Raw genomic sequence first — 15,654 nt, forward strand, 5'->3', positions numbered from 1 at the left:
CAGGTGGGCCAGACTCGGATGGGAAGGATCGGTTGTTAGAACGAAAATCAAGGAAAATCACGAATGGTCTGCATTTAAGATGCAAGTGTGGCCCACCTGAGAAGTGGAATAGCATGGCTTCTGGTAAACGGATTGGCTACTGCCCTGCCACCAACCCCTTGGCTGGTGTTCGGTGATATGCGGGACCCACCATGATGTATGTATTTCATCCATGCCGTTCATCCATTTTTACAGATCATTTTAAGCCTTAATTCAAAATATTAGAGGGATAAAAATCTTAGGTAGACCACATCACAGGAAAACAATAGTGATTGGATATCCTCCATTAAAATCCTACTAAGGCCCATATACTGTTTATTCAACATCCAATCTGTTGATTAGGTCATACAGACCCAGATGACGGGAAAAAAGCAAAGATCAGATTGATCCAAAACTTTTACGACCCCCAAAAATTTTTTAATGGTCAATGTTCATTCAACACTGTTCCTGTAATCTGGTCCACTGAGATTGGGTTATATATCATTTTTGGTTTCATATCATAAAATGATCTTAAAAAATAGATGGACGGCATGGATGAAACACATACATAATGGTGGGTCCCACAGAACACCGACCACCAGCCATTTGCGGGTGGCAGGGGAGTAGCCGATCCGATTCCTGGCTTCTGGGATAAGATGGTGAATTTATATTTTTAGAGCTGAATGTCAGTCGAGCAAAATTTTCGTTTCGATTTTGTATTCATCTACGGTTCCATATAAACTCAGGCATCCTTTTGGAAATAGGTTATTAGGTTCCACAATATGGACGGTCCCGATCATTAAGATACTCAGCATGTGGGCCCCAGTAGGCTGCGACACACGCATCATATTATGTCGCGACAGAGGCCATGCGAACCCCCTTTTCTGCGCGGATAGTATACCCCGCGAAAAAATAACAAGGGAAGGAAGAAAGAAAGAGAGCTAGGGCTGTTTCCCCGGCCATGGCAGCTCCTGGCAGTCATCCCTACCATCAGCAGTGGGCCCCATCCACCGGTCCTCCTCCCATCACCGTCGAAAACCCTAACACCCACGCCATTACTCCCAACCCCAACGTTGAAGAGGTCCTATTCTCTCTCTCTCTCTCTCTCTCTCTCTCTCTCTCCATCACCATTATCATTTCTTCTTCTTCTTCTTGTTTTTCTCTGCCCTAGAAATGTCGTTTCAATGCCTTCTTTCCAGGTCCGTACGATCTTCATCTCCGGTCTGCCGGCTGACGTTAAAGAGAGAGAGCTCCAGAACCTGCTGAGATGGCTGCCGGGCTATGAGGCTTCTCAGGTGAACTTCAAGGGCGAGCAGCCAATGGGCTTTGCCCTCTTCTCCACGGCCCATCTTGCACTCACCGCCAAAGCCGCCATTCAGGTAGAATACAGTCCTCCTTCGGTGGAAACAAATTTCCGCTCACGCCGTCCTCTTTTCCCATATTGACTGTCTTTGAATGGTTAAATTTTTGGGTTTTACAGGACATGGTTTTTGACGCAGAATCCAAGTCTGTTCTTCATGCAGAGATGGCGAAGAAGAATCTTTTTGTCAAAAGAGGTGATATGATTTATCAATATGGTATACAATCTTGGGGTTTAAGTTCATACCTTTGGGGTCCGTGGTTGAGTGATCTAAGCCTATGATATCATGGGCCCCACTGCGGATGCACATTGCAAGGAAATCTCCCAGATGGGAAAAGCCTAACCCTTTTAAGTAAGAATATGCTGCAGCAGTTTGTATTCAAGCAAGAAAATGCTGTATATTCTCTATGTAGAATCTTGCAGTCCGGGAGATTTTTGGTGCATGAGCCATCAATGGATGGACCCACGTATCAATTGTTTGGATTACTCGAGCTATGCATCCCACTTGTACAAAATGGAAACCCTAGTCTACTCTCCAGAATGTCAGCCCTAGCATTGCATTAATACCTCTTTATTTATCTGTGGTTTGTTCTTTCATAATTGATTTTTGGTGGACTATTATTCTTCATGGAGTTGATGCCATGAAATGTTTCTTCATGTTCAGTCAAGGTTCATTAGAAATGCTTGAGGAAATCCATACACATGTATGATGACCCCAACTGTTCTTCTATTCGTTGGGGACAAAAACTATGAACGGGATGTAGACCAACAACTGCAGTGATCAGACAATCCTAACTACTAAAAGAGATGGTGATCTGAGTACTCATACCTTGTCTGCAATATTTGTATGGGATTTTTTACATGCTTAGGATTGTCTGATCATTGTGAGTTTTGGACTATGGTCCGTTTATGAAACCTTATGTCGGATGAATGGTTTAGATCATCGTACACATATCTCACGTCTATGGCATATACCTGGGAGCTTGAAGAAGGACTGAATCTCCTCCCGATCATGAAGTAGATGTATATTTATTAAACTTTTATTGGGGATCTTTTTTATGAGTAAGTGGTATTTCATTCAGGGATCAAATGCTAGTTATAGGGGTGGGGATGGACTGGGTTGGAGTCATCCCAATGCCAAATCCTGGTCTATTTATTCATTAGGCCTGAAATTCAAGCCATTATTGCCGTATGTGGGCCTTCACTCGGACTCAGGCCAGCACGCGAACTGAAAAGTTATCAAACATGGCTGGGCTTGGCCCAATTAAGCGGGCCTAAAAATTAGGCATAATCTTGACCAAGGTGTTCCGTATCGGTAAGGGTGGGCATGACGGTCCTCACCGTTATCGCTATGGTGTATTGGCGTAATGGCTGTTATAGGGGATCAGCATCGTAACTGTTATTATCATAGCTATTAAGCAGTTAAGAGTTACTTCAAGAGTAGACACAAATTGGAGAGGGTGACCTTTCCATCAATGATCAACAGTGGACACTATGACCCTTGATGATTGGAATTCTTTCCATGCCTATGCTACCACAGGATGGGTAAGGGTATATACAGTGAGGATCAGGTTGGTGAATACTCAAAAAAAAAAAAAAAAAAAAAAAAAAGAATTCTGAGGATACAAGTATCACAAATAATGGTTGCTGCTCATAAGGGCAATCATGTTAAAATGCTTATGTAGCTGCGGAGTCAGCCATTCGGGCTACTTGGAAGGCAAAATGCCTAATTGCTGAGTGGACTTCAATTGCGTCTCCTGCTAAAGCCTGCATGCTTTGTTCTTTGCTTGAGTTGTAGCTGTGTTTGTATTCTTTTTGGGCCTTTGGTCCATTCTTTAATAAAAAATTTAATTCTAAAAAAAAGAAAAAAGAAAAAAAAGAAGAAGTTAAAATGCTTATGTAACATTTTCAAAAGTTGAATTTGTTGATGCTTGCTACTTTAACTATAAAATCTAGGTAACTAACAGCTCTAGAGCACAAAAGACTTGTAGATTTGGATTTCAAGTCTCTAGAAAGGGGGATACTTAACCTTATTCAGTCATCCACACTGTCAATTCGGGTAGTACGGTTTTTTGAAGGATTGTGGGTATCCTAGTTTCACCACATTATTGGACACTATTAACAAATACATGTGTTCTATTAATGCCTTCATTTTGTTAGCTGATGAATTTTTAAACTCATTGTTGTTTATCTGGCTGTTGCATTTTCATGGTGTGGCAGGTTTAATTACTATTATTAAATGTATGACTATGTACTTTCATCTGTTGTTTAGGTGTAGTAGCTGATTCTACTTCCTTCGATCAAAGTAAGCGCTTGCGAACTGGCGGTGACTATACCCACGCAGGTTATCCAAGTCCTGCACCTTTTCACCCCGCGGCTACACATGTTTGGGGGCCCCAGGGGTAAGAATCTTGTTTAGGATTTATATTGGCAGTAACAATCATAAACATCATAAACATGTATTTATATTGCCTGGATCAGGAGGCAATAGATACTCTTTTCAGATTGTAAATGATTGTTGATTCGATAGTTATTCTAGATATACCCTTTTTAATATGGATTCCTTTTAGGTATGTAGCTCCACCGGCTGCATATGATCCATATGGAGGGTATTCAGTTCCTCAAGTAGCCTTGCCTGCTCCAGCTCCGCTGCCTGCACCTTGCATTTATGCTCCTGTTCAGGTGATGATCATATTCAACTTATCAGTTTTGTTATATTACTTGTATTTCTGATGTAGCATGATCTCAGAGGTAGCAGCAGATCTTATGTATTTAGTAGGAAAAACTGACAAATAGGACTCAGATCCTAGCAAACTTTCTGAGTGACCAGAAAAGGATAAGAACTGAACCATATGCATCAGAAAATTAACTTGAGATTGCTAGGTAAATGGGCTATGACCAGGATAGATAGGATAGAAGTTGAATGGCCTTAGTTCTACACCCATTAGTGGCATTGCAGCTCCATGGAATAGCATTGCATCCTTTAGAGAAAGCAATCATAAGTTTCAAGAAGCAAAAACATTTCATCCTTCAAAAAAAAAAAAAAAAAAAAAGAAAGAAAGAAAGAAAAGCAGAAACATTTCTTTCGTTCAATGAAATCCCCTTTTCAACAATATGCATAGCCTACAAAAATTCTTTTAATATGTATGCAAGAAGAAAATACAACTTTGACCATTTTTCAAAATATTGTTTGACACTACTTGGTTTCGCCTAACTCCTATCGGTTTTGATAGAGTCTGGGATGATTCAGTCTCTATGGGTGTCACACTTTGAAACTGCTATTTAAAGCCATGTTTATGACTGTCACTAAATAAAGAAAACTTCTCTAAGTAAATAACTTGTTGTCTAAGGATATAAAAAGAAATAAATGAGGAAACAACTAAAATATGACTCTTAAGCACAACCTTATGTCCTTTAAAAGCCTATGGTTGACCTAAATATAATTCCACACATTCGTTATCACATGTACTCCTGTTGAATCCAAACTATGTTCCGGCTGTTTGATTGCAGAGTGAGACCAAGGTGTCCCGTATCGGTATCGGTTGGCGTAACGGTGCCCTCCGAAACCGATACGGATACGGGGGCGTAACGGCGATACGGGGGCGTAACGGCCTGTAACGGCGCAAATTTTTTTTTTTTGCCAAAAAAATATGAAAAAATATGAATTAAATCCAGAATATTCTAAGCATTCCAAATATGCATTCATTTATAAATTGGAACATGTTTATGGTGGTATAACGGTCCACTCTTTGGTGAGAAGTTGTATCGGACTGTTTGATTAATTTTTTAACCAGGTAACTTGAATTTGACTACAAAATTCATATATTTAATTTTTTAAATATGTAATTTATATACTTAACATCTTGATATCATTTCTCCCAATAGTTCTTTAAAAAAATAAAATTAAATTCAGGTAGATGGCGTTGCCAATTTGGGGCTGACTTGGAGGACCAATTTATTCTCCAAATTAGCCTCAAATTCATGCCATTTATTGTCATTATCCCACTTATAAATTGGTGGACATTTATTGGATAGTGAATCATAAAATAAAAATAAAAATCAAAAGGCCTTATTTTAAAAAATAAAAGTTCACAAATTAACAATTAAAACTATTCAAATAATTTGATTTTGGCATTGTGAGTTAGCAATTGCAGTCCATAATTTAATTGTCAAATTTCAAGTTAATATATGTCTCTTGTACAATTTTTTAAGGTTTGAATTAGGAGGGACTCGGATGTAAAGTGCAGCACACGTGTCAAAGTTTTTTGGGCCTCACCCGTGATGAATGTGTTATATCTACACAATTCATCCATTTTGCCAAATAATTTTAGGGCATCAGCCCAAAAATGAGGCACATCCAAAGCTCGAGTGGATTGCACCATAAGAAACAATAATAATTAAACGTTCACCATTAAAAATTTATTGAGGGCTAGAAAAGTTTTAGATCAAGCTGACATGGGTGTTTTCCTTTCATCCACGTCAATGTGACCCAATTAACAGGTTAGATTGAAAATAAACATTACAGTGGACTTTAGGAAATTTTTAATGGTGAGCATTCTATAACCACTATTTCCTATGGTGTGGTCCACCTGATATTTGGATATTACTAATTTTTTGAATCCTGCCTTAAAATGACGATGCAAAATGGATGGATGATATGGATAAAATATATACATTATGGTGAGGCCCACTCGGTTCTGATATGATTGAATGGAAAATAAACGTTACGTGCGCCCTAAATTTTTTAACCGTGAAAATCATTATCCCTGCTGCTGTTTTTGGTGTGGTCCAGATGATCTCTGGATATAATTCATTTTTTGGCCGGTGCTCTAAAATGATCTCTGAAAATAGGTGAACGGTGTAGATGTAATAAATACATCACCGTGGAGCCCATATAACTTTGATCTCATTTGAACCGTTCGTACAACTCGGAGCTCGAGGAGTGTCAGCGCTCGTCTTTGCGTGACACGTACCGCAGTCAGCTGCGGTAAATAAAAAAAAAACGGAGAGAGAGGGAAACGAAAAGAAAAAAAAGAGGGAAAGAAAGAAAAGAAAAAAAGAGGGAAACGGGAAAGAAGAGATTGAGAGAGAGACAGAGAGAGAGTGAGAGAGAGAGGAAGAAGAAGAAGAAGAAAGGAAGCAGCCGCAGCCGCAGCTGCTCGAGAAGAAGAAGAAGAAGAAGAAGAAGAAGAAGAAAGAGAAGAAGAAGAAGAAAAGAAAGGAAAAAAAAAGGTAAGGTTTTTTTTTTTTTTTTTTTTTTTTAACGGCTGTTTCGACCCCGTATCGCGTAACGGGTCCCACCGTTACCGTTACGTATCGGCCGTTACGGCCGATACGTAACCAATTTGGGACACCCTGAGTGAGACCCACAAGGTGACCAAAACCATTGATCCGACCTCTGGACAATTTCAGTGGCCTGTTCTGTCCATTGTGCAGGCTGTGGCGTCCGCTTGGGCCTAATTATAGTGATTGAATGTGGTTGTGAATGCATCCATTTCCTTCTTGATGTAGGATGTGGCACGTATACATTCCTAGCATGACTGAACCAAAAGAAGGGCAAATGGAAGTGGAAGTAATTCATCAGATCCGGCCCAATCTTACATAGGGCATGACATAATTGGGCCCTAGATTCGTCCGGTTTGAAGAACTTCAATCTAGATAGGGAGAAATTGATGTTTGAACTGTGAACCGTAAATTGGCCATAACTTTGATCCAGGTATGGTTATGAGATGCACAACCTATCTTTATCGAAACGGGCCATCCGGGGTCAACCAACCCACATTGTGGGTCACGTCGGTCCATTTCATGAGAAAATGCTTCATTCTAGTTCAAAAATGGGATTTTCAAGAAAATTTTACTATTTTTGGTAATTCCGATTTTAGAAAATTTTACTATTTTTAGTTATTCTGAATTTTGTCGTATTTTCTTATTTTTAGAGTTTTAGATTTCAATCTTTTTAAGAAATTACTTGTAATTATGCTAGGACTCTTCTGGTAAAGTTTATTTAGACTACTTATTTTTGAAAATTAGGCTTTGGAAGAGTTGTACTAGAATTAGGACTTCTATTAGGGTTAGAATTTTGCTATTTTAGGTAATTACGAATTAGGGTTTTAATTTTTCTTTATTAGTGGTGTAATTGAGAAATTAGACAGATTACACAATTATTGATTAATAAAAATTCCGATTTTCCTTTCTTTTTTTCCTTGTGGATTCAAGGTTTTGCACACTTGAGGTAGATAGTGATGTTCCTCATCGCACGCTTCCTTATGTCACTTCCATTCTACTTCACTTGAATTTATGTTTATCTTTTTCAAGCATCCATCAATTTCTCAGTCTCTAGTCTCTGTGGGTTTGTGTCTGTTTGTTTGTATCCACACAAATACTTTTGTGAGTACGAGTTCAAGTTGATTGATTTTGTTTTATATTTATTCAAAGTATTATATATGTATATATGTACGTGCAAATGGAAATATAATTTCAAGCTATTCCACTACCGTATTTGGAGTCTTATAAGGTGACATGAGATATATGCATTCCTCTTTAACATTAATTGCAACTTTGCAGTGGTCACAAAATTTTTGAATGTTCTCATATTCTAGAACTTTGCCAAAAATCTCTCAATCAGAACTTGAATCCCTATTCATGCTTTCACTCAATTCTATCATTTTTTTTGAAAGATTTCACTCAATTCTATCATTAGTATCAATCTATGTGCAAATTCTATCATTAGTATCAATCTATGTGCAAATATGAGCATATTGAGGATTTGATCAATGTCACCCAAAATATTTGAAAAGAAAATCAATGTCACCCAAACCAGCAACTCCCTTACATTTCTATTATAAATCCTGATAATCCAGATTATGGGTGTTTGCGATCTGGATTGCTATTTTTACTGATCCTAAATCATGATTATATACTTCTACTGTAGATTAAATTGTTGTATAAATTTATATTGAGAATTCATGTAGCCAACCCCAATTAGTTGGTATAGGGCTTAGATGATGATGACGATGCATATACATAATATTATGCTTGTGGCACCTATAATAATAATATTCTTCATTTCATATACAATCGATATATAAAACTATACTATTACTCTACATGCCTGTTGCATGTATTGGAGTGAGCCGCATGATCCTACCCCTCACTTACCACACATTGGAAGTAGTGTACCACATACCCGTTCCCATACCACATACTGGAGCAACTTGTGATCCAGGTAACCTAGGATTAGATACTTATTGGCTTGGTCCCTGAATTTGCACTTACAGCCAAGCTGCTTTTACAATAGCGAAATTGCTTCCTTTTATGTTTCACTGAATGTCTGAAAGGTTTGGTAGCCATATCTATACCAGTGCTTCAATGAATGATCCTTGTGTGGATTAAAATTTTGGTGTCTATCACCAATTTCAGTATTTGATACTAATTACCGTGGACCATGATTCCATGTGTTAATCATATCATTCTCATCTTTTTGTTGGACGAGAGAGCAGTCTTCATACATTAGTGACAGGGACAAAGTTCCAGATGGATCTGATGCTTGGCAACTATTGTACAAATAGCCTCTAGTTTCCAAGATTTAGTTGTAATTGGCCTAGAAAATTAAAATTCCATGGCCCGATGCATTCACCAGAGGATTTCTTGCTAATGGAGATGGTCGGGATGTCAATAAATTCAAGTTTGAGGATATTATCAAGGGTTCTTAGGAGGGGTATTAATATATTATGGCTACGATATTCTATTTAGGTATATTGCATTACCTGTTATGAAGGTTATACTTTTTAGTTGTGTACTGTATTAGAAACAAATCAGGCTTTCTTCCCCAAGTTTTTTGGGAGGTCATCAAGGGCAATATGATGTGCATATGTATTGGAATTCTGTGAGTCTGGTAGGTTGTTGAGGGAATTGGGCTGTTCTTTCATTGCACTCATTCTTAAATTGAAGGGGCGTCCTCTCTCAAAGATTTCCACCCTATTAGCCTTCTTAAAATTCACTATAAGATTGTTGCTAAGGTCTTAAGCCCAAAGATTCAGGTCAGTCATGTCTAAGGTTATATCCCCTTTTCAAAGTGCATTTATTTCTAACAAGCAAATAATTGACAGTTCTCTTCTTGCTCATGAGTGCAAAGATTCTTGTCACGGGGCGCGTTTGAAAGGTATTGTCTATAAGGTTGCTCTAGAAAAAGTGTACGGTTATATGGATTGAGAATTCCTGGACTACATGTTGGGTAGGCTTGGGTTCAGGGTCAAATGGAGGGGTGGCTGCATGCTTGTGTGTCATCTACCTATTTTTTTGTTCTCACTAACGTGTCTCCCTTTGGTTACTTCAAAGCAATGTATTAAACAGCATGTGTGGCGTATGCTACGTAGCACAATCAAATAGCGTAGCGTACGCTACGAATCCGTAGCGTGTAATGCAGGTATTGTGCACTACGCAGCCTACGCTGCACTTTTTTTTTTTCCCTAACTTTTCTTTGTTCAAAATGGTGATAAACTCGTATTTTTAAAAATCTTATATTATATAACCAACAACTAATATTATTGTATTGATTTTATTCTTAAAGAATGGTGTTTAATTGATATAACGTGTGTTGAATTCACACTACAAGATGTCCTAAACTTAATTTAAAAGAGAAAATCGAAATAGGGTTTTCGAAAACCCCTTGGAAAGCGCTAGCCGACACAACTTCATCTCCCCCTCTTCAAATCTTTTGATCCAAAAGGCCATCAAATGGGCTTCTTTGGCCAAATTTTAGAGCCTATAAGGAGGTCCGTTTAATGTATTTTCACAATCATTGGAGAAGAAATGAAGGAGAAATTAGATTTCCCTAATTCCGGTTCCAAATGGCTATGGAGCTTAAATTTTTAGAGTTTTCATTAATTGAATCTCCTCTTGAGCCTGCAATTGTTATGTTTTTGCTCCTTAGTGAGTTTCTTTTCATATACAATGAAAATCATTAGTTACTTGGAGGTGTTTTTTCTTCTTCTTCTTCTTAAAATGTCGGTTATTGTGCATTTTTTTGTTGTTTATCATTTTTTTTTTTCAATTCTTTTTCAATATATGTGTGGCTATCTATTGTTTTCTATGGTGCGGCCTGCTAAAGTATGTGCTCTTACCTGTGGGATTTTTATTTTGAAGAATGTGACATTTTTATATTTTTGTTGCTTTTGTTATTTACCATTTATCATATTTTTCTTATTTTTAAATTACAAAATGGAAGTATTGTGTAGCTTACGCTACACGCTACGAAGGGTTGAATGCTACACAACACGCTACAGTTGTTTAAAACATTGCTTTAAAGGGTCCAGAGGCCTCCGCCACGGGGATCCTCTCTCCCCTTTTCTTGTCATAACAGAGCAAGTTCCATTTTCTTAGTTGAGAGGTCTGTAGGCCTTACATTGTGGGTGGAGCTAGAATTAGAGTCTTGGAGGAGGTTAACTCGGCATTGTTGGGAAAATGAGTGTGGAGGTTTGGGGGTGGAGGAGAGCTTGTGAAGAAAGGTCATTGTGGGTAAGTATGACGCCTTGAGTTTGGGTAGATGGAAGGACTCCTCAATGTACAGGGCTTCTTTTTGTTAGAAACACGTTGCTCGAATGGCAGGCAAAGTTCTCCTTGAGATGGGAATCTCAATGGGCAGCGGGATTAATGTGAAATTCTAGGACGACAGTTGGTTAGGGGAATCTTCCCTAAGATCTCGTTTTCCTCACCTTAAGAGGTTGTGCTCGAACCAATCCATCTCTGTCACTGAATGTTTCAACGTTCAAGACACCAGCGGCACGTGGCCCCCCCTTGCTCGCCGCAACTCGACTGATGATGAGATTGACAAGATGACAAATCTGCTCTTTGATGGAAGACATAAATCCCGATCCAAATGCCATGGATGATCTATATTGGCTTAGGGATAAGTCAAGAGGATTTTTAGTGCCTTCTTTCCTTGAGGTGATCCGGGGGACGGGTCCTACAATTAGATGCTCCCATACAGGTTTCATTTGGAAGTATCATGGCCCTTTGAAGGTGGCAGCATTCGTTTGGCTCACAGGCAGAAATAGGATCTTAACCATTGATAACATTTGTAAGAGAGGGCTGGTTTTGCTGAATGTCTGCCTCATGTGTATGATGGATGGGAATTAGTAGTGCATCTTTTTATACATTGCCCATAAGCCAAAGGTGTGTGGGATTGCATCCTCTCCACCTTCAACATGTCTTGGGTTATGCTGAATTCTATGAGGGACCTTTTCTTGTCTTGGTACGTGGGAGTTCCTAGGTTCAAAGAAAGGCATAATTGGCGTCTAGCATTGATGGCTACTCGGTGGTGCATCTGGTTGGAAAGAAATGAAAGGTGCTTTCAGGATAGCTATTAGCATCATGGTACCATTGTCAGAAAGGTGTTTTCGCTTGTTAGGGAATGGGGATCCTAAGCCAGTGGGTTAGCTTGTATTTTTCTTTCTCCTTTGTTTTGTTTCCTATTTTGTTGTTTGGCTCTTTCAATAAAATGATTAATTCTCAAAAAAAGAAACAAATCATATGGAGAATGTGCCAAACCTGCTTAACCAAGTTTGAGTTGGATCTGGTAAGCTACCCGAGGTCTTGAATTGGTTTTTGGCCCCAGACCTTTCTAATGGAAGATCATCCACAGCAGAACTCAACATTTTGTATGCCAGCAACCATGTTGCGTGTGGACACTGCTGATGTTGAGCATGGCCTTAAATATTGGTTCCATAGTGGGACTCACCTGGCGACTGAAACCAGTATGTCTCTTCCTAACGAGGTCAGACATGCATATTTCAGTGGGGGTGACTGGTTTTACTCTCCACTAAAACCAAGTCAACTCAGTTTTGCCCTGTATTTAAACCCATGATGTGGAGACCACATTGCTAATTTGCAGTTCAATAAAAAAGCAGGACATGATATAATATATGCTGAACTGACCAAATAGTTTGGTTCTATAGATTGACTAGGATATTTTCTTTCTTAAAGGTTTCACTGCACAATGGAGAATGATTACAGTTGCCTGTTCCCTTTATTTTTGCTATGTATACAATAAATTTGTGTTGAATTAAGCTCATGTTTTATACAATGTCCCCACTCTTCGGAGCTTCAGCTGCCTTTTGGTATTGTTTCTTTTCTTTCCCCTTTTTCTTTTATTTATTCATTGTGGGTATCTATGATTTTGATGACGTGTTTAAACCTACTCAGTTTCAGAGGATATATTTAAAACAAGTCTCTGTTCTTACAACTCATTGAATTATATGGAACTAAATTCGCTCGTCTTGTTTTCTTCAGAAAACAAAAGATAATCCTCCTTGCAATACGCTCTTTATTGGAAATCTTGGAGAAAATGTAATCGAGGAAGAAGTGAGGGAGCTTTTTGATGTGTACGAATCTTTACCCTATAGAGGCTCAATATACATGTTTATCCACATGCTGTTTGGTATATGTTTTCCATCCCTGTTATTACTTCAATTCCCACAACCATCACTTTAGGCATCCAATTCTATAAATTTCTGCTCATGCAATGTTCTTATTGCTCTTGATAATGAAACCTTGTATTTCATCCTCTTGTTTGATTTCACAGGCAACCTGGTTACAAGCAACTGAAGATTTTGCGGCAGGAAAGAAATACAGTCTGCTTCATTGAATTTGAAGTAATCCAAATAGAATCCATTTATATAACTGTTTTGGTTATTTTCAATTGAAATTAAGTTTTTCGTTATGAAGATGGCTTGATTAATGATATTATCTGATATCTTATCTGTATGATGTATGGGCCATCTGCGCAGGATGTGAACAGTGCCATGACTGTGCACCACAGTTTGCAGGGTGCTGTCATCCCTAGTTCTGGACGTGGTGGCATCCGAATACAATATCCTTTTATTATCTTATGATGCCTGATGGAATTTATTTTTATTTTTATTTTTATTTTATTTTATTTTATTTGAAATATTTTGTGGTAGAAGCTTTAGGAATGATTGGCAAAACAGTGTTCACGAGACTAACCCCAATATCTGGGACAAGGCTATGATGATGATTTCAGGTGGAAGCCTTATACTAGGAAAATCTGGAATTTTGCCAGCAGAAACCATCTTGCTGCTTCTCTACAATAAAGAACAGAAAGAAGAACACACACACACGCACAATCTTGCCATTCAGGGTTTGTCAGAGGAAGGGATTTCCTATGACTTTGCAATTTTGATGCCGAATTAATTGTGAAGCACGGAGTCATCATTGGAAATGAATCTTTTGTGTTTGGACAAATAACTGCTTCTCCTATTTGTATTAAATTATCAGTGGGAGAATGGACAAAATGTCCAGGTAGTGTAATATATTTTGTTTATCCCCTATTTACTGGATTTAATGGATCAAACTAAAAAGGATTTCCCTTCAACAGGGAAATACATTGGTGTCGTAGTCTGGCTATTGAGTTGGGCAGGAACGATATGATCCTCAACTTGAGGATATTCATTGTATTCTTAGGTTTTCATTTTGTATGGGTGGGGCCCTTGGATCTAAGGTCCAGATTCCAGACCACCAATCTGATGGCTTCTCGTGGGTGGATCAAGCCTCTAAGTCTCCCATAATAATCTTTGGCCTATTTTTTCAGTCCAATGTGGATCATTTCTCTATTTCCTATCTCAGCTGTCTATCCATGGGCCACCAATTTATCAGTTAGGATTTAAGAACTTTGGATTGTACAGATGAGGAGAACATTAGCATGGTCCATCCAACTTGTGGGTCAATGTCTGGATCACAGAACCACGCCCCCACTTTTACCACTTTTACAAACTGAGAAGTATTGGTACCATACATATCCTTGAGTTTAGGATCATATTATTCCTCATGGGCTAGATGCCATTGGCCAATGCCATATTTTCTTCAGATAAATTATAATATTATCTTACTGATTTAATCATGCGTAGCAATTCCAGTATGAGCAGCGGCAGCAGTGTAATCTAAGCCTAATCCTAATTAGGTTGGCCTTAGCAATTCCAATATGGTTGGAAAAAAAAAAAAGATGAGCAACTGCAAAACTAAATAAAATGTGCTCATGATCACATTTTTGTTAGTTCTAAATTTTGATGGTTTGCTTAGCGGGCTCTTCTGGCACTGCATAACTCCAGATTCCTTTTTGTGGGTGTCATGCAATAGTTGTGCTAAGTTGCAGCGTGGGGCATGACTCTATTTGCATGTGAGTGGCATTGGCAATCGCGTATTGATGAGTCCCTGCCATTTTGTTTATCCAATCATTCAAGGACGACCTTCATGTTGTGGGTGCTTGGTGCTTGGAGTTTTGCTTGGCAGCTGCCCCTCCATGAGTGGTGTCATTTTGAGCCTCCACCATGGTTGGTCCAAGAGCCTGGGTAAAAGAGTGGGTCGCCAATCGTGAAACTTATGTCAATTTACAATTTAAAAGCCGACCCCAAATTGCTGGCAGAAGGGCATGATGATGTTGATACTGATTTGTAAATTTCGAATAAAGAATGTTGCTGTGTTTGTCCTTGACTTCTGGAACATTTTCGAAGAACCCATTCGGAAGAAGGAAGGATGCAAGCAATGACATCATTCAAGCAGCTGAGAATAATGAAGCTCCCACTTTTCAGTATTCAGAAGGGGCGTAGTCTGCTCTTTATGCTCTTAATTAAGAGTAGAGAATTAGTATAGACCACATGATGGGCATCATGCATTCCATCTTTCTGCATGAGTGCTCATTAGCGTTTTTCCCCTCTTGAATGCACATGGTGATCATTAGTGCCATTTTCCATGATTCATTAGGGTGATGTTATCTGTTATCAAAGACATGGTCGTCAGGTCGCATGGATAAAGTGGTCCTTTATGTTCTTTTTTTTTTTTAGGAAGATGCATGGCACATTTCTTGTGTATTCATTTTTGCAAGTACCTTATCTTGGTTTTGTTTTGCATGGTGGTGTATGGATGATATCTTTGTACACATCTTGTCCTTTCATTTTCATGTTGAATCTGATTCCATGTCACTTGAGATGATTCTCGATGTCATGTCATGTACATGACATAGTAATAGTGGGGAGCTTGGAATATTGTCAATCAGTTCATCTTCATCACCGTCCCCAATCTCTTGTGAAGTTTCTCTCTCATTCTACATCAATTCATCCATCCATACATTCCATCCTTCAGCAATTGATTATGAGGTTTATACCTCCAGACTCAACATATAAATAGGCCCTACTGGAAATATTTGCTGGTGTACCTTGTATGTGGAGTCTGTTTTGCAGGTGGAGTTTTGCCGTTGGTATGGA

At 38.6% G+C, this 15,654-nt stretch overlaps 1 protein-coding gene across 1 annotated transcript; it reads left to right on the forward strand.

Moving 5' to 3' along the window:
• The first annotated feature begins 904 nt into the window (after positions 1-904).
• Positions 905-15,382, forward strand: LOC131256814 (uncharacterized). The gene is made up of 9 exons (XM_058257854.1): positions 905-1,099; positions 1,218-1,397; positions 1,499-1,574; positions 3,651-3,780; positions 3,949-4,060; positions 12,668-12,759; positions 12,960-13,029; positions 13,165-13,247; positions 14,895-15,382. Exons 1-9 carry the CDS (start codon positions 980-982, stop codon positions 14,998-15,000), a joined length of 969 nt encoding a protein of 322 aa, XP_058113837.1. The 5' UTR covers positions 905-979; the 3' UTR covers positions 15,001-15,382.
• Positions 15,383-15,654: the final 272 nt, after the last annotated feature.

This window comes from Magnolia sinica, chromosome 9 (assembly GCF_029962835.1).
Source record: "Magnolia sinica isolate HGM2019 chromosome 9, MsV1, whole genome shotgun sequence".
Taxonomy (NCBI): Eukaryota; Viridiplantae; Streptophyta; class Magnoliopsida; order Magnoliales; family Magnoliaceae; genus Magnolia; species Magnolia sinica.